General features: G+C 38.3%; 1 protein-coding gene across 1 annotated transcript in view; it reads right to left on the reverse strand.

The window, feature by feature from the left end:
- Positions 1 to 24,332, reverse strand: part of PLA2R1 (phospholipase A2 receptor 1) — a 116,319-nt gene that overhangs the window by 64,022 nt on the left and 27,965 nt on the right. The window contains exons 9-11 of the mRNA XM_015565741.1: positions 21,809 to 21,921; positions 12,730 to 12,899; positions 1,695 to 1,897 (exon numbers count right to left, since the gene is read on the reverse strand). Coding sequence (XP_015421227.1) covers positions 1,695 to 1,897; positions 12,730 to 12,899; positions 21,809 to 21,921 — 486 coding nt within the window. The remainder of the gene's footprint in view (positions 1 to 1,694; positions 1,898 to 12,729; positions 12,900 to 21,808; positions 21,922 to 24,332) is intronic.

Consider the following 24,332-nt stretch of genomic DNA (forward strand, 5'->3'; position numbering starts at 1 on the left):
GTCTATTGTAAAACCATTATCTCATTTTATTCTCACAACTTTATGAGTATATAATAAACTGTTTTTATCAATAAGCTGCTTGAAGATTCTTTTTTTTCTCCGAAATTTCCTGTGACTTGTCCCTTATTAAATGTTTGTCAAGAGATGAGGAGAGTCAGACTAAGACAGATTACAAATTTCAGGTCACACAGCTATGAACAGGCAGAGCTAGGATTAGACCCAATACTCCCTGCTTCCAGAGCCCATGGATTTCTGTCCCTCCAGATTGCCTTCTGACAAATTAGAATTGGCTGTATGATCATGAATCTGGCTGACCCATGGCAAGAAATGAAAAATGAGACCTGGGACCTAGGGCAGGTCTAATTCTAGGGTCTTTGGGTATAGTTGTGCCTAAATTCTCTGCTGTTTCTCAACTGTCCTTTTTTTTTTTTTTTTTTAAGTCCTCACAGTAACAGGAAGAAGTCAGTCAAATGGAGGGTCTGCTTTTGATTTTATTTAAGATCAAGGATGAGGGATCTAAGACCCAGAGCTCTGGATCCAGTGCCTCTGCAACCTCCTCATTTTTAACTGCCCAATACTAAGCCTGAGCCTCTAGTGCCAGCCTTCACGAGGCTCTGATCTGCTGAGACCAGAAGGAATAGGTTTCCCAGTCCTGTGGACCATAGCACAGCCTTTCCATCTTTTAAATTATATGTCAAAACTCACCTCCTTTGGTAACCTTTTCTCAAATCACTTCAAATTAATAAATCCTACCATCATGCCCATCAAACACACCAGACATTTGCTGACGTGTTAGGGTAATAGGCAGTAGAAAAAGGAGTTCCAAGATCAGGAGTTTATTCCAACTCTGTCAATATATAGTTGTGATCTTGGGTAAATCACTTCATCTCGCTAGCGTCAACTTACTCCTTTCTAAGGTTCAACTTATTGCTCTGTGAGGTCACTTCTAGGCCTATTATTGCATGAAATTAATGTAGGATTATACACATGAATATTTAAATTGAGTGCATTGACAGGTATTTCATGCCATCTATAGATATGCAATATCTCTAGAGAGAGAAGCCATCTTCATTATGCTTTGCAAATGCCCACATACCAGAAAAGAGCTATCTCCCTTGATTTTGGAAATCTCTATTTATAAAATAAACCAAAGACAAAACCGTCAAACAAAAACATCAAATTTCAAAAATACATATTTCTGACAAGAAGATTGTAGGTGCTGATTTAAATCTAAGATCTAAAGCTGCTTTGCAAAAAGAAATTTCTTCAACATTTATTTATATACCCACACATACATATCAACTGTGTGTATTAATTTGTTTTATCTTTAGGTGTCTGGCAAGCGGCAAAGCTATCTGTAGCAGCAGGATGGTAGTATAGTATTCTGTAATGAGGACTTCATTCATTTGTTTACACATGATATGGAATTACATCATTTTCATACCCAGAACAATAGTGACTGGGAACCCAACATCAATCTTTATGAGGAGGACTTCAGTGTCACCAGGGATACGTCATTCTTTTATCTTAAAAATTATTTTGGACTACAAATGAAATGATAGAGACAGTTAACAAATATTAATCAACCACCTCTGTGTGCCAAACACTGTTCTGGAATAAAGAATTTTGGATACATGGACAAAATTTAAATAATGTTGGTCCATTTGAGAATGCCCATGTAACCTTGACCTCACCTTGAAGCAGCTTGCCAGGCCCGGCTCTGACTCCCAGCTTAAATAGCAGGGGTGAAAAGGCCATCTCTCTTCATGCTCAGTTTTCTCCCGGCTTTCCACTGGCTGCTTGCACAGGGACATTGCTTTAAAGTGCGTGCAGTCCTTCACTTCCCAGCGGCCAGGTGGACTCCTTCCTCGCATGACAACACAGCCACCACTGTAGCCTAAAGCAGAAAGCAACACTTCTAACATCATTCGACTAGAACACTTTGTGCTCAGAAGACCTCTTTAGAATGTTGAATAATTGACATCTCAAAATGAAGTACTCCGACAAGAACAGTAAAGGTGAAAAAGAATACTTTATTGGCATAATTATCTCATTTCTCCTCCTCCCCGGAGAAAAGAATAGAAGATAGAAAAGTGAGAGAATAGAGACGATGAAGCTTGAAATTTGGACATCTTGAGCTCAGATGACAAATGATGGAAAACTAGGAGCTGTTCCAACTTGAAACTGAAATATCTCCCATCTCATCAAACACCAACATCCCTCTACATTGAATTACTGAATTTTGAACTGTGCAGAAAACAGGTCTAATTCACTATTTCTTGAGTATGTATGCATATTGTGCTTTGAGATGCCATTGTGACAAATCAACAATGAAAAATGTATAGTGTGTATCCTCTGAGAAGTAGGTTGAGCGGGAAATAATATGTGAGTGATGGATTCAAGGTATTTGCAAGGGACACAACAGAAAACCAAACTGTAAACCTTGGTAGAGTAGAGAGAATGAGATAAATTCTAAAGCAGGGTGAAACTCTGGGGGCAGGAGTAGGGGCAGACTTCAGGAAAAGGAAAAGGCCTTCTAGTTATGGACAAAACTGCATTTTATTATTATCTGTATGTTTGAACATCTTGAAAAATAAAACATTTTCCCCCATAGAAATAATTTCTAAGTTAAGATCCTCAAAGTTGTCATCAAATCCACATAACTCATAAGCCAAAAAGTACACTTTGAATTTCAGTGTATCGTAGAAGATAATACCATTCCAAAAACAAAATAAAAACAGAGAAAGAGTGAGCTTTTGTTTTTAAATCCATAGTGATCATCTAATTAATTAAATCAACATTCAACAACAAGAAAATGGTGCATCTACAAGTATATACCAGGCTAGGCTGTATGTGAGCTGTGAGAGACAGAAGGATAACACAACACAAAACAAACAAAACCCAATTCTTAATTTAGTGTGAGGCACGGACTCATAAGCACTTAATTGCAGGCAACATAATGTGGGAAGTGCTATAGGAACCGTGTATCCAGATTTCCGTGGGAGACTTCAGAAGGATGGTGGAATCTGCCTTGGAGTATCAGTAAAGAATTTGCAGCAACGTCTGAGCTGAGCTTTGAAGGATGAGAAAGAGAAAAGAATTTTCAAGGAGTGCTTATATAAAAAAAGCAACTGATTATAGATGAAGCATCTGAAGACTTGTGATGACTCTCGATCTAAAGGAGCTTTTAAAAAATGTAGTCACTCAGTACTAGATATTTGACTTGCTTAATTTCCCTTCAGAAGGAGTGGTTTCATTTTTTTAGATACAGGGAATTACCTTTGGTTGTTTTATGCTGACAGAAAGACTAAAGAGGGGGAAAAAGGAAGAGTGAGAGAAGAAAAAAGACAAAGCTGCACAAAGAACTTCTCCTGAAGGAACGGGGAGTGTAAACTAGAGAAAGAATAAGGGAGCTAAAGAACAACTGCTTGTGTCTTCAACAATCCTGGGTGCACGCTGGGTAGAACAGTAACAAGGCAGCACCCATCTGCAAGAAGCTCACAGTCCTGTGTGTGTGCACACTGACGTATCAAACAAACCTGCAAAGGTGAAAATGACGCGTCTTAAACAAGGAAACGTAATTAGTATGACTCACACAGAATAAAAGCAAGTCAAGAGAAAGTTGGTCCATAGGAAGGCCATTAGTGGGTTCCATTGACCAGAACAGCTAGTTAGTGTTAAAGATGGCATGTTGGGGGCCAGACAAGGAGGAGATGTGGTTATAGCATATAACCACAACCTCCCGTGTGTGCAGCCTTGCAGTACTGCTGAACGCAGTTTCAAAATGCAGCTCAAAATCTAGCAGGGTCATGAACAATAAAGGAGATGCCGCATGCTCTGTATGATGAAATTCTGATAAAACTGAACTGTGGAATCCACACCAAAGCTCAAAGTCTTACACTCATAGGGCTGCTCTGGTGAAAGAGGAAGGGACCCATGAACTCCCATCTGTTTCCTCCATCCTTCCTTTCCCAGCAGCTTTTGACTTGGAGCCGTAGGTCTAGGGGGTCTAGTCCCAGCACAAACATGTAGTAACTCAAAACTTAAAGAGGTTATATTCATCACAAAACAAAAAAGCTTATCTAGAATATGGGAATAATCATCTCTGTTCTTCTCGTGGGTTTGAATGAAAATGAAATGAAACCATGTTTTAAAAGTCACCCCCAAAATATCAAGGGCTACACCCACCCCTAAGATGTTGCTTAGAGATTCTTATTTTGGCTGTTTTCCTTAAGAAGCTGGAATTTTGTGGCATGAGTTCTGCCTGCAGGTTCAAAGAATTTTTATAAAGCTTGAATCAGCAAGTTTAAAATGTAATGTACTGTTTTGTTGGCCTTGCATTTTGCCTTACTTTCCCCCATCAGACAGTGATTAAATAGCTTTGGGTTTGGATACTATGGACACTCAACTCATCTTCATTAGTGGAGAAGAGATGTCTGTGAACGGCTATGAAGATGCGCAGTGCTTCAGGAGTGTTACTGCTATTCTAAAGCGGTTAACTTAATGGAACATTTGACCCAAATTTTAGAATCTCAGCCCCAAAGAAGCAGTAAAGTGGTGTAATAAAGGGAGACTGGGCTAAGGCAGGTATAAACTGAATTTATAATCACATATTGTGGGGATGCTTGCAAAGCCAAAAAATAAGGGTAGGGTGTGGGAAAGAGAAGAGGTGGTTTTTCTCCCAGAGAAATTGTTCTGAAATTCAACAACTCGTTTGCTTCTCCCTTTGGAGAAGAAAAACTATCACCCTATTCCAAAGTGGCGAAGCTCACATTTAAACTAATTCTCCTAACCTGTCTTACCCTCCCTCAAGCCCTCCTCCCCCACTCTCTTCCTCAAACATGAATGGAAAATCTTCCAGTCTTTTAAGAAATTCCAGTTCACCATTCCAGTCTCTTCCATTTGGCAAAGCTCTCTCACCATGTAAGATGAACTGAGCTGGGAAAGGCTCCGCGTTCCTCCTCTCTGGCCAAATACTTCAGGGCCAGGAGGGAACTGTAGCTGGGCTTTCTCTATCTATCTATCTATCTATCTATCTATCTCTCTATCTATCTATCTATCTATCTATCTTCTATCTATCTCTGTTTTTTAAATTTTTTATTGTTAAAAGTGTTACATATGTCCCCTTTTGTCTCCCATTGACCCCTTATAGCTCGAGCCCCCCCCCCCCACACACACACACTGCCCCAGGCCTCCATCACCCTATTGTCTGTGTCCATGGGTTATGCATATATACATACAAGTTCTTTGGTTGATCTCTTCCCACCCACCCATCCATCCCTGTCTTCCCTCTGAGATTCGACATGGAAAAAAGTGAAGCCATTGGGACAGGGAAGGTGTTCTGTCTATCTGCCTGATACTGTGCTAGACATTTTATATGGTCCGTTCTCTGTTGAACTTCAAAAACTATCTGAGGCAGATATTAGTATTTGCAGTTTGCAAATGGAAAACCGGAGGCACAGAGGCTTATTAACTTGCCTAAGTCTACATAGTTAATGAGGACTTGTTCTAGAATTTCAAAGCAGATTTATTTGACTCTACTATGAGACAATGTTAAGGTACAGCATAGGCGGGAATTCAGTAAGTAGTTGTTGAATGAAGGACTGAATCTTCCCCTCAGATAATGTGCCTGCATTTCCATGGAGCTCCCTCTCATGCCCCTGGCCATGTTCTCTTCTTTGTGTGGCTACAGCATTTACCTGAATATCTATGACTACATCTTTACCTTGTATGACAGTTACTCATATCTTATATAATAAAAGCCTAATATGCTAAGTATCTGGTCATCCAGTTGGCTGTTCAACCAATCAAAGCATAATATGCTAATGATATGCTAAGGCTACTCAACTGCTCACTATGACGTGCACTGACCACCAGGAGGCAGATGCTCTGACCAGTAGGTTAGTTTGCTGCTGAGGTCCAGCTGATCAGGACTGAGCAAGATGAGCCGGACACACCCTGGAGCCCGCCTGCGGTCCCTCCCAGGCTGGCCAACCTCCTGCTTCCCTCCCCGGCCCTGATCATGCACTGGTGGGTTCCCTCAGGCTGGCCTGTGTCCACTCGCAATCCGGGATCCTTTGGGAGATGTTGGAGAGCCGGTTTCGGCCTAATCCCACAGGCCAGGCCAAGGGACTCCATTGGTGCACGAATTCATGCACCAGGCCTCTAGTAATTATATAAAGCACCAAAGGGTGCTCAGATTGAGCTTGTTGTCACTTATGTGGTAGTTGTTTCAGACTTCTGAGAAACCTTATAGTGGATTGGCCTGTCTATCGGCTGATTGGGCATGCTTTTTACTACTCTCTCTGAGCAAGAAAACAGATCAGCCTTCCTTTACTGGGACCCATTTTCCTGGTCACTGGCAGATTTCCCCTGACTTGGGACAGTTCGGGTAAATGTGCCCTGGCGTTATCCTACGTGCATGAAATATGCCTGTTCTGCAGGGGCATCTAGATCTAGAAACACAAAGCCGTTGTCAGAGTCTGGGTTTGGGATGGATGCAAAATAGTGATTTCAAAGGGTTACATAGATATACAGGCATCTATGAAACTCTATGAAACTTGGGAAAGCATTTTTGAATGTCCTAGCTAGTGTGGACTTATTTGTTTTCTTTCACTATTGAGCAGCCTCCATTTACATTGAATCTTTAATCAAAGTCCAAAGTCCATTTTAGTTTCAATGCATTAGCATCCCCCTAAATGAGAAAGGCCCTATTTGTCATTTTCCCTTTAATTAATGGCACTAGTTAATAAGGCTCAAAACTGTTTTCTGAATAGTTATTTCTCTCAAAATACCAACTACCACAGAGTCTCTTTGTTGTATTGTTTGTTTTAATAAAAACCTCAGAATTTCCTAGTGCTTTGAGAACAGGGAATTTTGGCATGAAAGAAAAGGAATGCATACATAAAACAGGTTAATCAAAAACCCTTGTTGTCCTGAATTCAAGTTGAAAATATCAGTTTGAACTTGAGAATTATTTCATCACAAACCAACAAGCAGTGAGCACTCCTATGGGTGGATTGTGATACTGAAATAATACCATTTCCCATTAAGATGAACCAGAGTTCCTTGATGAAATGGATGTTTCTAGATCCAGATCAGCAATCTGCATCTTGTCAGACCAGATAGCAGGATAGCACGAAGACTACCAATGTTATATTAAAAGGACTCAGGAGGTAGTGCTTGAGATTTTCATTTTCATTAAAAAAAATATAACAATTGCAGTGGACTAAAACATATCAAACATATTTAAAACCCTTACTTCATGGTAATGCTTAAAAAACTGGTCACTACTCTAGCTGGTTTTGCTCAATGGACAGAGCATCGGCCTGTAGACTGAAGGGTCCTGGGTTTGATAATGGTCAAGGGCACATGCCTGGGTTTCGGGCTCAATCCCCAGTGTGGGGCATGCAGGAGGCAGCCGATCAATGATTCTCGCTCATCATCGATGTTTTTATCACTCTCCCTCTCCCTTCCTCTCAGAAATCAATGAAAAAACTAGTCACTGTTGCAGGATGCTTATAAACAAATAATCATTTAAAAAACTAGTAAAGGGAAGGAATTAAGCATTTATTCTGTCTTTCTTGTGAAAACTGTGTCACAAAGTAACAAAAATATTGATTGAAAGAAATGACACCTTTGTAAAACTGTATTCCCTCCCCCAGCTACCAATGAAAAAACCCTTCATGGGTCAATGGATCTAGGCATCAATAAATACAAAAGAGGCAGGGCCAAGGAAAAGGGAAACCTAGAAATTAAAAGGGATTTTAGGAGACTTATCAACCAATTGCAATGTGTGAAAGTTTCCAGAATCCCAATTCAAACAAACTGTAAAATACATTATATAATATTTATTGGTCCTTTAGAAATTTGAACATGGAAGACTTGTTATTAATTGTAGTTAATTACTTTTAGGTATGATACTCGTATTATATTCATTTTTTAAAAAAGAAGTCTTTATCTTTTAGAAATAATACTAAAATATTTATGGATGAAACAATATAACCCCCGAGATTTACTATGAAACAACATGGGAAGTGGGGGAGTGGGTGGGGATATAGGTGAAACAAGATGGACCATGAGTTGAGAGTTGATGACACCGGGTGATGGGTATATGGTGGGTCATTATATTACATGGAGAACATGGCGCAAAGTTGAAAAAAGTGGCACAACTGTGATTCCACTACAGATCGACTATTTTGATAATCTGACATAGGAGAGAATCTTGGTTGAGTTTATAGAAAGGCTGCAGGCTTCCTACTCAGGGGTCAATTTATATAGTAAGTCTGGGCTGGATTAAGATTTTGACATGGGGACTAAGCCAAGGAGTGTGTGTGTGTGTGTGTGTGAGAGAGAGAGAGAGAGAGAGAGAGAGAGAGAGGAAGGAAAAATTATTTAGGATGGTGTTTCTGCGAGCTGCAACTTAAAAGAAAAAAGGAAACACAGGGGCTCTTATATTGCTATTTTCTTCCAAAAAGGATTTACATTTTTATCTTATTCAGAGACAATTTACTCAGTGTCAATCAGCAGGAGCTGCCAAACTGAGCATCATGGTATTATTTTTGCTTCAGGGAAAAGAGAAAAAAGTAGTGCCACTCAAATTATAGCAGAAACTCATGAATGACAAGGAGCTCTGCTTCCGTTCCAGCTTTTAGACATCCAAATATGCCCCAAGGAAGGTAACATTAAAAACCAAGAATTTTGTCTACTCAAAATGTATTAATTTGTTTTGACAGGTATAGACATTCTTAAATTCCAAAGTATATTAGAAATGATACCCGAGCTTTTTTTTTTTTTTCAGTAAAAGTATGACATGGAACTTTATTAATCTCTGCATTTTAATACTATTCATAGGTCTGCAGAATGAGAAGGTTGTTTATTAAGTGAACTGGGATGTTTCTTGTTTAGAGCTATGCAAAGTCCCCAGTTACTCTATAAATTTTCTAAACTGATGCGTACGCACTCAAAAACATCTTGTTTTAACTTCATCTGGCATACATCTTTAAAAAGTAAAGTTTTATAAAACAATAATAAGCTATATATTTGAGAGTATTTTAAGTTCACAGGAAAACAGTGGCAAGTACAACTTTATTTATGCCCCCTGCCTTCACATACACAAACCACCCCGCTATTGACATCCCATACCACAATGGTATATCTGTTAAAATCCATAAACCTATATTGACACACCATTATCACCCAAAGTCCATAGTTTAAATCAGGGTTCACTCTTGGTGTTGAACATTCTATGGGTTTGAACAAAAATATAAAGGCATATGTCCACCATCTGTCCCTTCCCACTAACCCCTGGCAACCACTCATCTTTTAATGGTCCTATAGTTTTGCCTTTTCCAGAATGTCATATGGTTGAAATCACACAGTATGTAGCCTTTTCAGATTGGCTTTTTTCTCTTAGCAATATGCATTTAAGTTTCCTTCATTTCTTTTCATTGCTTGATAGCTCATTTCTTTTTAGCACTGAATAGCATGCCATTGTCTGGATGTACCACAGTTTAATTATCCACTCACCCACTGAAGGATGTCTTGCTTGCTTATCAGTTTTGGCAATCCATGTGTTGCTTTTAGTGTGAACCTGTTTCCAATTCATTTGGGCAAATACCAAGGAGTGTGATTGCTGGATCGTATAGTAAGAGTATGTTTAGTTCTGTAAGAAACTGACAAACTCTTCAAAAGTGGCTGTACTATGGAACAGACTAATGAATCTCAGAGGGAAGTGGTAGGGGTTGGGGGGAGGGGGGGGGGGAGAGATTAACCAAAGAACTTATATGCATAACCCACGGGCACAGACAATAGTTTGGTGAAGGCCTGGGTGTGGGACATCTATAATACTTTAAACAAAAAAGGTAAATTTTAAAAATAAAACATATGCAAAAGTAAAAGGAAAGTGGCTGAACCATTTTGCATTCCCACCAGCAATGTGTGAGATATTCCTGTTGCTCCACATCCTCATCAGCATTTTGTGTGGTCAGTGTTTTGGATCTTGGTCCTTCTAATAGGTGTGCGGTGATATATCATTGTTCTGATTTGCAATTTCCTAATGACATATGTTAAACATTTTCATATGCTTACTTGCTATCTATATATCTTCTTTAACTTAGGCCTTTTGTCCATTTTTAAATTGGGTTCTTTATTTTCTTGTTGAGTTTTAAGAGTTCCTTCTATATTTTGGATAAGTCTTTTATCAAATGTGGTTTCAGCAAATACTTTCTCCCAGTGTGTGGCTTGTATTCTCATTTTCCTGATATTATTTTTATCAAACAGAAATTTTCAGTTTTAATGAAGTCCATCTCATCAATTATTTATTTCATGCATTGTGACTTTGTTGTTGTATCTAAAAAGTCTTTGCATACCCAAGGTCATCTAGGTTTTGTTTTATTTGCTTTTCTCTGGAAGTGTTATAGCTTTGCATGTTGTATTTAGGTCTATAATCCATTTTGAGTTAATTTCTGTATAGGGTATAAGGTCTAAGTTGTATATAATATTTCTTATTACCTTTTTAATGTCCATGGAATCTGTAGTGATGTCCCCTCTTTTATTTATAATATTTGTGTCTTCTCTCTTCTTATTTAGAGAGCCTGATTAGGGGCTTCTCAATTTCATTAATATTTTCAAAGAATCAGCTTTTGGTTTTACTGATTTTCTAGTTTCAATGCCATTGATTAAGCTGTAATTCTTTTTTCCTGAATACTTTGCATGTAATTTGCTCTTCTTTTTTCTAGTTTCCTAAAGTGAAAGTTTAGATGATTGCTTTGATCTTTCTTTTCTAATATATGCATTCAATGCTAAATTTCCCCTCTACACCAGTGGTTCTCAACCTGTGGGTCGCGACCCCTTTGGGGGTCGAACGACCCTTTCACAGGGGTTGCCTAAGACCATCGGAAAACACATATATAATTACATATTGTTTATGTGATTAATCACTATGCTTTAATTATGTTCAATTTGTAACAATGAAATTTGGGGTCACCACAACATGAGGAACTGTATTAAAGGGTTGCGGCATTAGGAAGGTTGAGAACCACTGCTCTATACACTGTTTTCTCTGCACCTCACACATTTTAATAAATTGTATTTTAATTTTCACTTAGTTTAAAATATTTTAAAATTTCTCTTAAAATTTGTTTTTTTGACCCATGTGTTATTTAGAAGTGTACAATTTAATCTCCAAGTATTTGGAGATTTTCCAGCTATCTTTCTGCTATTAATGTCTACTTTAATTCCACTGTGGTCTGAGAGCAAAAAGTGTATGATTTCTATTCTTTTTAAAGTTGGAAAGGTGTGTTTTATGGCCCAAATGTGGTATGTCTTGATGAATGTTCCATGTGAGTTTGAGGAGAATGTGTAATCTGCTGTTGCTGAATGTTATAATCTATAGATGTCAATTATATCTAGTTGATTGATGGTGCTGTTGAGTTCAACTTGGTCCTTACTGATTTTCTGCCTGCTGGATCTGTCCATTTCTCGTAGAGGAGTGTTAAAGTCTCTGACTATAATAATAGATTTATCTATTTCTTCTTGCAGTTCTATCAGTTTTCCCTCCTGTATTTTGTCACTCGGTTGTTAGGTGGAAACACATTAAAGAGCGTTTTGTCTTAGAGTACCGACTCTTTTATCATTATGTAATGTCCCTTTTATCACTGAAAACTTTCCTTGTTCTGAAATCTGTTCTGTCTGAAATTAATACAGCTATTTCTGCCTCTTTTGATTAATGTTAGCATTTCTTTACCCTTTTACTTCTAATATATGTGCCTTTATATTTAAAATGGGTTTCTTGTAGACAACATATAGTGTATTTTTTGATCCATTCTGATAATCTCTATCTTTAGTATATTTAGCCCTTTGACTAATATTTGATACCATAGTTATTATTATAACAGTATTTCTCTTTCCTCAGGGAAGAACCTGAAGTCACTAACCCATTTGCTCCAGATACAAATCTAGAGATAACCTCCTGCCTATGTCTATTGGAACAGCCTTGATTCAGATCCATAAGCAAGAAAGGGACCAAGTCACTCAAATAGAAATTCACACTAATAGAAAGAGGTGTTGAGCCTAGGTTGGTAACTTAAGCTTAATACAACGGCTTTAGGCTTATTCCACAGGGGCTAGTTCGGGTGTAGATTGTGGCTAAAGCCATTAGCTTCTCTGGAACTGGCTAACCTGGCACAGTTTCGTGCTTTGGGATCCAGAGCTGAGCACACCTGAATGAACTGATAGAGCTGCGACTCTGGAATCCTGCTAAGATACCACAGAGTCCACAGAGGAGATGGACTAACAAGAATGTTTCCTAAGTAATGGGTCAAGCTTCTTCAGCAAGTCACAGGGCAGTGATTGTGAACTGCTGAAAGGCTTCCATATGTGGGCATTTACAGTGCCTATTCACCCTGAAGTATCAGGCACTATTCTCAACTAAGTCCCTGGGATTATTGGACAGAATTTAAGAGGGAGAAATTGGACTTCTGCTAATAAAGGCACATTCGGCCTTGAGCAATGAATTGCACCTTGAACACGTCAAATGACTCGTATGGATTAGACTTTTAAAAATGACCGGCCATATGTCACCCCCTGAGGACCTGTGGTAATTGTTTTGGTTGATTTATGCATTAAGAAAACATTAAGGAAGAATCACAGGAGGTGGATCAAAGGCTAGGAATAATTTGGAGCAAAGGAAACAGGAGGGAACAGTGGTGTCGCAGTCCCTCTACTCACGAGGCTGATGGGCATTCCAGTGTGTGTACCGCACCGGCTCAGACATCTGCCCTGCTGTCTTCCAGGTATATTCTCCTGTGTCATTCTGGTCTTGGAGAGCTATCCAAAAATAACTGTCTTTTGTTTTTACCACACTACTGATCAGACTGGTAATAAAAGCCTGTTCAAACCTTAAAAAGGGGGAAAGGAAATGGTTATTTATGTAAGTTTCTGGGCAATTAAAAATGCCATTAAAACATCATAAGGTGCACAGAATGGCACCAGAATAAACATTTCTCATGAATTCTTTAGAACATGGAGCAGAAAAATACCCAAAGTCCCTGGACATCATTCATAAATGCAAAATGTCAGTGTAATTCCCAGAAATACATACATGAGGAGAATTTGACTCTTACAGAAAGGGCTTCATTCTTTCAAGGACTAGAGTTTAGCTCCAGTTTCGAAGTATAGATGGTAAAGTCCATGAAGCCAGAAATAATACATTTTTTTGGTATAATACGTACCTTACTTTGCAATCACACCCCATGCGGCACACCCCAACCCATAATGTGCATGAGATGAGGGGTGGCAGAGGGGAGAAGGAAGGATATTATGCTTTTCTGGGTGAGCATCTGCCAGCAGAGCTCACATGCACCCACTCTGCACACTTGCCTGGTGAAAACGAGACAGAGATTGGAGTAGCAATTTTATGTCTCCCAAATCAGTTTTTCACAGGTACGTGGAGTCCTTGACTTATTCAAATGTGTTCAGATATGCAAATTCACTGAAGATAAATTTAAAACCCTAGAAATGAACCCAAGGAAGTGCAGCCAGCAGCATTTCCTCCAAACAGCTGAATGAGTTAGTGTTCATTGATTGGTGGCAAAGCTCCCTACCCAACCCAAATGAATCAGAAGCAGAATCTAGGAAACTTGTCTATATGCTTTCACATGACGGCAGAAAAAGAAAGATGTGTTAAAATTTAACCAGCCTTGAAATTTTAAGCGAAGTTGGAAGCTATCTTGAAAAGTTTATTTTCAGTACATATAACGTTCTGAAGAAACATTTCAAACAGGGCTGATTTTTGGACAGACTTGCTGAGTCAGCGGGAAAGGAAAGGCCTGATGAAATTACCCAGGAAACCTAACAAGAAAGCAAATTAGACTTTTTCATCCAATTTTGCGTTTTTTCCTGACCATGCATCCTTAACTTGCACAGGGAAGCAAAAGCAATGGGGCCATTTAAGAACTGAGGACTCTCAAAGGAAATAGGGGAGCAAGGCAAATGACACAAAGGAGTAACATTTTAAACTGCCCGATGAACATCACTAGCAGCAGTTCTAGGTCTTAGTTGTCCATGATCCTCATCTTGGCCAAGCACATGGATTTTCATCGCGCTTTAGTAAATTTCTTCTGTAGGTACCAGCACCCATTTGAAATTAGAAACGTTCTTTTGTAACCAGATCGCAGTGGGCAGAACCTTTTGTAAAGGTGCTTCAAAAGGAAGAAGGGTGAAGCTAAATAGTGAGTCACGTCATTAACATGCCCAGTGCCTCAAACTGCTGTGCTAGAAGGCCAGGAAGGCACTGCACCATGGAAGCTGTAGCCAAGACACCATTCACTGTGCCAGTTCTAAGAACCCAAGGGACATTGCTGGTTCTTCCATTAGTTCGTACCATGACATCTATCAGATAATGGAGAGAAATCACGTTGTCTGTGAACTTGGACGCTAGTATCGTTATTCATGACAACATTTTGCTTTTGTCCCTTGCTGGTTGTAGATTTATTTAGTCCACTCTGGTTTGCTATTTTATCTCCATTTATCATTGCTTAAAACAATAGAAACCTTCCGTTTTTTAATTGGCAAGCATACTTTTTTAAAGTAGTTGCATATAATTCTCATACATTAAATCCTAGAACCTTCAAATCAAAACAGGATTCTAGTTTTCTCAGTCTAATTTAGAAGATGGCATTGTTAATAAAGAAATTCAGCAAATAGATCTTTTTTTAAAGCCATATATTCTAAGAAATTAACTCTGGATAACAGCATGCAGTTATGTCTGTATGCAACTGATAAAGAAACAAGAGAACATTTTATAACAGTGATGGCGAACCTTTTGAGCTCAGCGTGTCAGCACTTTGAAAAACCCCAACTTAACTCTGGTGCTGTGTCACATATAGAAATTTTTTGATATTTGCAACCATAGTAAAACAATGACTTATGTTTTTGATATTTATTTTATATATTTAAATGTCATTTAACAAAGAAAAATCAACCAAAAAAATGAGTTTGCGTGTCACCTCTGACACACGTGTCATAGGTTCACCATCACTGTTTTATAATCTTTACCACTCTACGTGGCTCCAAACACTAAAAGGGTTGCAAAACCTCTACCTTTATAGTAATAGAGCAGACGACCTTTTAAAGTCTTTTCTGGCCTTGTGTTTTAGAATTCCTCATTTGCAAATATTCCAGGGCTTTATGATATCTGGCCTTTTTGGTTGTTTTCACTGAAGTTGTTTAATGCAAATGTCATGATTTAAGGAACAAAAAATAACCATATGTACATGGTTTTATATTATTATTGAGCCAGGATAAAATGTTATCTCTAAGGAATTCAGTAAACATTTTTTTTGTTATTCTTATAAAAGCAACACAAATGATAAAATATTTAACTTGTGTGTACTTACTTAAAAAATCAAATTTTATAGGAAGATAATTCTTAGAATCAGAAAGAAATTAATTTTCCAATCAGATCCTTTAAAAAGTTAAGAAATCAAATGTGTGTTTTTAGTGTAAGCAAGAAAAATATATCTTAAACTTCCATCAGTTTAAGGAAATTGTTGCTCATGTTGCTAAACATTAAATTTTAATTTAAAAATGCATTTGAAAAAAAAGCTCTCATCACAAGAAAAAAATGCATTTGAAGATAGCAATACACAGTTTTTGCATACATTGACCAATATTTTTATTTAAAAATAAACATTTTGCATTTCAAAAGTATATACTTCAAAAGGGGGTATTTTTTTTAACTCAAATCACTAATTGAACATTACATTTTTTCATCAGGTTAGCCAGCGATATGTAGCTGAAAAAAAGATGTTTCTTGTCTGTGAACAACACAGTACTTAGCAGACAGCAATACTGTAATGATTGCATTTGTATTACCTGAAAAAAGAGATTGAAAAGTAATACATTGGAAGTAGCTTCACTAGAGAGCTATTTCAGTTAAAAAAATAAAACAACCCAAACACCTCATAATGGGACTGGGTTAGAAAGGACTCAGTTTTGAATAGAGTAATTGCAATTGGATTTCTCCCAATAACACAACAATTAACATTTTAAATGGCATTTTACAATAAGTGACTCTATTGTTGAGCTCATATAAATAAAGAGTAGAAAGAGAATATCAGTAGATTTGAAATGGGAGACACACATCATGATCATTATTGCCAGAAGTTTCTGGTGGCATTCCTCAAGAACTAGCAATGTTAAGTTTTTGAATATTGTTAGTTGCAAAAAGCTAGAAGAGAAATACAGACGTAGAAAATACACAAGAACAAACCCCAGAGGAGCAAGCACCACACTATTAATGGCAGTTACCTCTGGGGAGCAGAGTAGGATGGGTTGGGAGGGGAGAATAGTAGAGGTGAAGGGGCACTTTCACTTTTTAGTCTACATTCTTCTGGTTTGCTTGGATTTGTATCAATGAGAATGTTTTTATTGTGTAACTTAAAAAGGGGTGATTAAAATATGGTTTAGAAAGAAAGTTAACTGCATTGTACAAAAAACAGAACTAATAAACAAATTCTGTAAAGTTGTCAACACACAGAAATCAGTTGCATTTTTATATACTAACAATGAACAAGCTGAAAAGAAAAACCACAAACAAATCCGTTTATAATAGCATCAAAAAGAATGAAATACTTGGGAATAATCCTAACCAAGGAGATAAAAGAGTTGTACATTGAAAACTACAACATATTGCTGAAGGAAATTAAAGAAGACACAATTAGATGGAAAGTCATCCCATTAATTGGAAGACTTATTCTTAAAATAGGCATACCACACAAAGCAATCTACAGATTGAATGTAATCTCTATCAAGATATATATTGCACAAGTAGAAAATTCCATTTTAAAGTTCATATAAAATTTCAAGGGGCTCTGAATAGCAAAAACAAAGATAAAAAGAAGAACAAAGTTGGAGCTCTCACATTTCCTGACTTTAAAACTTACTAAAAAGTACAGTAATCAAAATGGTGTGGTACTGGCATAAAGAAAGACATAGAAACCAATGAAACAGAATACAGGACCCAGAAATAAACCCTCATGTATATGGTCAAATGGTTTTTGACAAAGGTGCCAAGACAGTAAGGGAAAAGGCAATATTTTCAGCAAGGATTCAGGGGAAACTAGGTTTCCACTTGCAAAAGAATAAAATTGGACTCTTATCTTACACCATTTACAAAAATTCATTCAAAGTGGATCAAAGACCTAAATGTAAGAGCTAAAACTAAAAAACTCTTAGAAGAAAACATGAGAAAATGTCACGACACTGCATTTGGCAATGACTTTTTGGCTATGACACCAAATGCAGAGATAACAAGTAAGAACTAGATAAGTTGGACTTAAAAACTTTTGCACATCAAAGGGCACTATCAACAGAGTGAAAAGGCAACCCATAGAATAGAAAAAAATATTTGCAAATTATGTATCTGATGAGGAATTACTACCTAGAATATTTAAAGAAATCCTACAACTCAGTAACAGAGAACAATTAAAAAAAAATGGGAAAAGGACTTGAATAGACATTTCTTTAAAGAAGATATACAGATGATAATAAGCAATGGAAGATGCTCAATATCATTATTACAAAAATGCAAGTCAAAATCACAGTGAAACACCACTTCATACCCATTAAGATGCCTATGAACAAAAATAGAGACAGAGAAACATCGAACAGACCATCATACCTCAGAGGGAAGGTAGGGGAGGGGTAGGGAGAGGAAAAGAGATCAACCAAAGGACGTGTATGCATGCATGTAAGCATAACCATTGGACACAGACAGTAGGCGGCGAGGCCATGTGGCGGGGAGTGGGAGCAGCTGGAAGAGGTCAATGGGGGAAATAGGAGACATATGTAATACTTTCAATAATAAAGAATTTAAATTAAAAAAAATAACAGAAAAGAACAAGTGTGGCCAGGATGCAAAGGAATTGGAACCTTTGTGCACTGTTGGGAATTAAAATGGTGAAATGGTGCAGCTAAAAATGAGTATAACTGTTCCTCAAAAAATTAACATCAATTCATCATCTGAATCAAAATGTACCCAGTATCTGGGTGTATTACCCCAAATAATTGAAAGCAGGGATTTAAAAGATATTTGTACATTCATATTCACAGCAGCATTATTCACAATAGCCAAAAGGTAAAAACATCTTATGTCTATTGATGGATGAATGGATAAGCAAAATGTGGTGTATCTTTACTATAGAATATTATTCAGCCTTAAAAAGAAGGAAATTCTAACACATGCTCCAGAGGATTAACTTGGAGGATATTAGGCTAAGGGCAATAAGCCAGGCACAAAAGGACAACTACTGAGTGATACTACTTACCTAGGGTAGTCAACCTCAGACAGAGAAATAGGATGGTGGTAGCCAGAGGCTGGGGGCCAGTGAGAATGGAGAGTTATTGTTTAATGGGCACAGAATTCAGTTTGGGAAGATGAAAATGTTGTGAAGATGGATGGTGGTGATGATTGCACAATAATATGACTGTAGTTAACGCCACTGAACTGCACACTTGAAAATTGTTAAAATTATAACTTTTTCTTTATGTATATTTTACCACAATAAAAAAGTTAACTGTAAATATGTCTGGGAGATACAGTGGTTGCAGAAAAATAACAGAGCTGTAAATATGCTTGAAAATAATGCACATTTAAACTTAGGAGAAAATGATATGTTGCAGGATTTCTCACTTTTGGCAAAATTCACAAAATTGAATGGCATTTGGATTATTTTGTACCAAATATTCCATGACTGATCGATTCAAGATTTAGATACACAGGCATTTAGGCAATTATCCATGGTAACTTTGGAACGCAAGCTCTGCATTCATGCTCTGTCGGGAAGCAAAGTGGCCAGACTTTAAAAATTTGGTAACAGTTAACAAGCAAATAAAATTCTGTTATTCAGCAATAGGGGTCTGTTTTCCTTTCCTTCTTGTTCCACAAAGTGTTAAAAGTTCTAGATCAGGAGCAGTTAGCGATAACAAGAGAAAGAAGTAATTTGTAGCAGGTGGCTCTAAGTGTGCCTATCAAACCTGTCTCTCAGTTGTGCAGAAGAGTGGAAAATCAATTAGCAACTACAAGCTTGGGTACTGGTGAGTGACAGGAGTGCCTTAACTCAAAGGGGAATCAGTAATAGAGGAAGATGATTACCCAGGCTGCTAGTGGACACTCCTGGATCTGGGGGGACTTTCCATTGCCAAACCTTCTCAGACAAATTTTGCTGTGAAAAATATCTGAACATGTATTGTCACTCAAAGAGCCGTGCTGTGTAGCTTTTATATCTTACCTGTTAGGGTCTGAATGAATAAAGTTCAGGAGTATGAGGCCCTTCCTTCCCTCACTCTGCATGTCTCATGTTGGAGTCACTGCTTTGGATATAGACATGTTTACAGAGCAGTGCACATGTATGTTACCTGCCTGGGACAGACTCACTGGGGTGAACCTGTGGTAAGGTGGGGAGGTTGGCTGGGGGCTGAGTAGCACGCCAGCACAAGGTCACCTGGGCAGGCCTCGGAGGTCAAGGCTGAGACAAAAACAAGCGTACCTGTGCCATTCTTCTGCTTTAGAGTTGGACCCCACATTAGCATTGGCTACTGAATACAATTAATCAAAGAAAAATTTTAAAATATTCACAGCATACTCTTATATTCAGCTCTGGGGGAAATAAAACAGTAATATTTTCCTAAACACTTTCTATCATTTGTATGAAAGTCCCCAAAGGTGTTTAGAAAATGGAGCACTCGAACTCTAACAGACCTGCCTTGCCCTGGCTCACTTTGGCACTATGAGTAATCTGTAATGTCACTTTGAGCTTATCCATTTATGATGTTATCCTACATTCTTTACTTGTTTTACATACCTATTTTCTATTTCTTCAGCTGCTGGCCTGCAAGTAGCACCACGATTACACCACGCCTTTTCTTTATTTGCTATAACCTACCAATATGATGCCTCTCACAAAATAGGTATCGACACTAATAAAAGACAAAGATGCTAATTGACCATACCTTCGCTATGCCCACCAGTCAATCAGAGCAACTGTATGCAAATTAACCCAACCAAGATGGCGGTTAATTTGCATATACCGGCTGGGAGTAAAGTCTGAAGACAACATAGAAGGAAGCCAAGCCCTGCAAAAAGGAGCAAAGTAGAGGCGGCAGAGACAGGAATGGAGCCAAGGTGGTGGAGGCGGGAGGTGTGAGTGGAGCCGGGGCACGGTGGGGCGGAGGGTGGTGGGCAGCAGCGGGAGGCGGTGGGAAGCAGGAGGGAGCTGAGACGGCAGAGGCGGGGGCGAAGCCCTATTCTTGGAGGAATCTTCCTGCAACAGGCCTCTAGTTCAATAAGTAATTTTCTAACAAACTCTTGACTATTGGATTTTAACAAAGTCAGATAACATATGAAAAATAGTTAACATAGTACCAAGTATATGACAGGCACTCAATAAACATTACACACACACACACAGAGAGAGAGAAAGAATAAGACGTTTTAAAAAGGTCAGACAATTATACTTATTTTCTTCAGTGAAAACATCATTAATTAAAAAATAATTAGCAAAAGAGCATAGTTTTTTGGTCAGACCTCTGAATAAAGTCCTATGTTGATTCTGACTGGAAGACTTCCAATCCAAGGTACTCTTAAAACCTTTTTAGGGAATTAACAAATTGAGGATAATGGCTTTTTCCCCACTTGGGAAGGAGAAAGGTAGAACTGAAAACAACACTAGCTCATCAAAGGCAGAGCTATCCTCCACAGGAAGCGTCTCCTGAGCATAAAATGCTTTACCAGGCAATTTATTTTGCCAATGAAACCATTGTTCTATTTTCTGATATTCATGGGTATTTGAAAAAAAATTTAATTCTCACCCAAGTATACATTTTTATTTTAGAAAGAGAGGAAAGGAGGGGGAAAGGGAGGGAGAGGCAGGAGAGGGAGAGAGAGAGAAACAGTTGCCTCCCATTCACACCCCAACCGAGGATCGAACCCTCAACCTAGGTATGTGCCCTGACCAGGAAATGAACTCACAACCTTTCTGGTATACCAGACAATGCTCTAACCAAGTCACCCAGCCAGCGCTCACGGGTATTTTAAAGGCAATGCCTGCCTGGGTGAAAAAGAAAGTGGCTTGCTTTGCAGGTGCTGTAGTTTTTTCATAGAACTACTTTTGTCTTCAGCAGGGAGGAGTCAGTTTCACAGCCCTCACTGTCCTTCTGATACGATAGAGACATTGAGGCCACTTCTGCCTTTGGTGCATTTATTCCCTGCGACACACCATAGCACACTGTGAATTGTACAGAGTGTCAAAAGAGCACGGTTTCTCTGTTGGCATCGAGAAGACACCTGTGCACTGAGGTGTCTAATTCTAAACAAACAGACCTAAGACTCAATGAGCAAGCATTTGAATATTTGAAACCTCCACAGTTTAGTTATACTTACTTTTGTTCTAAGAAAACAAAACAAAAACACGTGACTCAGACACATTAAATTTTTAAAAAATTAATGCTAACTAACATATTTATTTTCTATTACAAACAAAAGATAAAATCTAAATGCAACTGAATATATTAGCAAAGCTAGATAATAGATAAATCTTTATGGAAAGTAAAAAGTCACCTTAATTTACTCAAAAATCAATTGAGGAGTAACATCCTATGACTTAAATTCATCTTAACCAATATTTTAATACTCTATTGTACAGTACACTTAGATTTTGATCAGTTACTTATTATGGCTAGATTTTATCATTCCAAGGGTCCTCACGTCAAAGCACAGTCATGTTTCTGACAGGAAGTTCTATGTTACCTGTTTGTAATGGTCACAAGTGCAGGAGGACAGTAATACCCACTGGCGGCATGGTCGAAGTTTCGAAGTTCTGTGTCAATTTTGTAACAGAACCCACCATGTCTCTCCCATCCCTTAAAAGAGAAAAAGGAAAATAACCTGATTTAGTTAAATAGAAAAAAGATCTTTTTTATATATTCATATAGATGTATATACATATATTTCAGAGAGGACGGGAGAGATAAGAGGGAATCATTGATTGGTTGCCTCCTATGTGCCCCACTGAGTCACACCCAGCTGGGTTTTTGTATATTCTTATTTACTACATACCCCACTATCTTCTCTGACCCACTCAGAACTCAAAACTTGAACTTCGTCTTGACAGATTTGTATTCTTTCTATCTGGTAATGCTATTAGCTACAACCACTTTTAGATTTATTTAATTCTTAAACCCTAAAGATTTTAATTGACTTAAAACATGAAACCTTAAAAGCAAATGGAAATAAAGGGACACTTTCTCAAGATTCTGTCTCTTACACACACACACACACACACACACACACACACACACACACACGGAGAGAGGGAGGAAGGGAGGGAGGGAGGGAGCAAAAGAGATAAAAAAAATATAGAATTTCATACAAATACAAATGGTTCCTACAGGCTAGTAGAAATTAAGAGTGTTGCCTTTGAAGACAGAAAGCATGGGCTTGAATCCAGGCTCTCACACCAAGCGACATTATTTGATCTCTCCACGTCTTAGTTTTCCCCTCTGTAAAATGGGGCAATCATAGTTTCTATGGGGCTTTTGTGAGAATCAAAGGAGACAATGGAGGCAGAGGCCTCGGAATAGAGACAGAAACTCAGCAAAGAGGACACATGTACCTGGATCACAGTGTATATTTTCCAAACTTCTTTCATACTGCTTTCCATGTTATCCACTGAGAGTCACTGAGGTTAGGGACCTGGGTAAAGTCACAGACTCATGGACAAGCTGACCTGGAACCCAATTCTGGGGCAACCTAGGATGGCCTTGGCTGGATCATCATGCACCCAAATGGAGATTGGCCAGAATATATATATTTTTGGTAAAGATTATTCCTAAATCAATTGGTTAGCTTTCTAGAGAGAAAGCAATCGTGCTTTGGCACTCAGACAAAATTGACCAACATGTGTTTCATGACTCAGCCCTGGGAGCAATGAAGGGTGCTCTATTATTTAAAATCATATGATACAGGGGACGTACATTCACCAGTGTTCCATATTTCAACTGAATTATTTTAGTTATTTTTCCTTCAACATTATAAAATCACATCATTGATAGCTATTTTCACCAGTTTTAAAACACACTTCATTCTGTGCCATACCAATGCTTGCCAGAATTTGATCAGCTATACAACGATTCCTGCTATATTCTCAGTCTTGTGGTGAATTAAATAAAACTTATTTTAGAAATCAGCAATTTTAGTTCAAAACATATTGCTCAATGAGGTGGGGGTTACAGGAGTTCCACATCCAAACAGCCAGGATGCACGCTGAAGTCACTCCCTTAATGTTGCTCCCCAACCTTATCTGCGGGGGTCACAGCCCTGGCCAGAGCCCCTCCTGGGTCATGCCAGGCAGGTTAGACTGCCTTGGTGCTTGGGAAGGACAGGTAGCGGAAGCCTGACAATTTGACCTTTCTCACAAAGTATTCTTTCTTCATTGGTAGTTTTTAGATCACAGGCTGCTTAACAAAACAAAAAATCCAAGAACCGAACAGGCTAAAAAAATGTGGCATAGCAATAACCAGAAAAACAAAGGCCTTTGTGCACATAATGGAGTGGGAAGAATAACTGATTGTATCCATGACTATCCTTTGTCCATGAGGTGCCATTTAATTTTAAGTGAAATGGTGACAACACTGAAATAATTGCTCATACTGTGCCATCCCCCAAAAAGTGACTCAGAGGGAAAAATAAACCTTTTTCTTTGCTTTGAAATTATCAAGAGTTATTTTATAAATTAGTTTTGTATGTGCAGACTGCTTAGAGAATTACATCGAAGCCATTGTCAAAAAGAAAGGCGCCTTTTGAAACTATACCCATAGACAGATGGTGCATAAAGTATTTAATGGGAATTTTGCCCTGAAGTTGAGAACTGGGTCTGAACTCCGAATCTTTACATACTGGTGGTGCTGGCCAAGAAAGGGTACAAAGTTTGAATAGAACATCACTTCTGTTCCTGCTGCGTAAGAAGCTAGTAACCCTTTCAACACAAAACATGTTGAGGTGCCTTAAAAGACACAGTGAGATAAAATTTTTTCAATATTTCTGTTTATGGAGATTAAATCAGTGATCAATTATCACTAATTCAGGAATTATAATCATTAGATAAAATGTTCAGCAAGAGAACCGAAGATGGCGGCATAGGTTAACACCAGAGATTGCCGCCTGGAACAACCAAGTCAAATTAAGCTTGATCCAGGGAAAGGTCAACGTCCAGAGCCACAGGAGGGCTGGCTGAGTGGAAATTCTACAACTAGGAGTAAAGAGAATATTATAC

This window comes from Myotis davidii, unplaced genomic scaffold (assembly GCF_000327345.1).
Source record: "Myotis davidii unplaced genomic scaffold, ASM32734v1 scaffold59, whole genome shotgun sequence".
Taxonomy (NCBI): Eukaryota; Metazoa; Chordata; class Mammalia; order Chiroptera; family Vespertilionidae; genus Myotis; species Myotis davidii.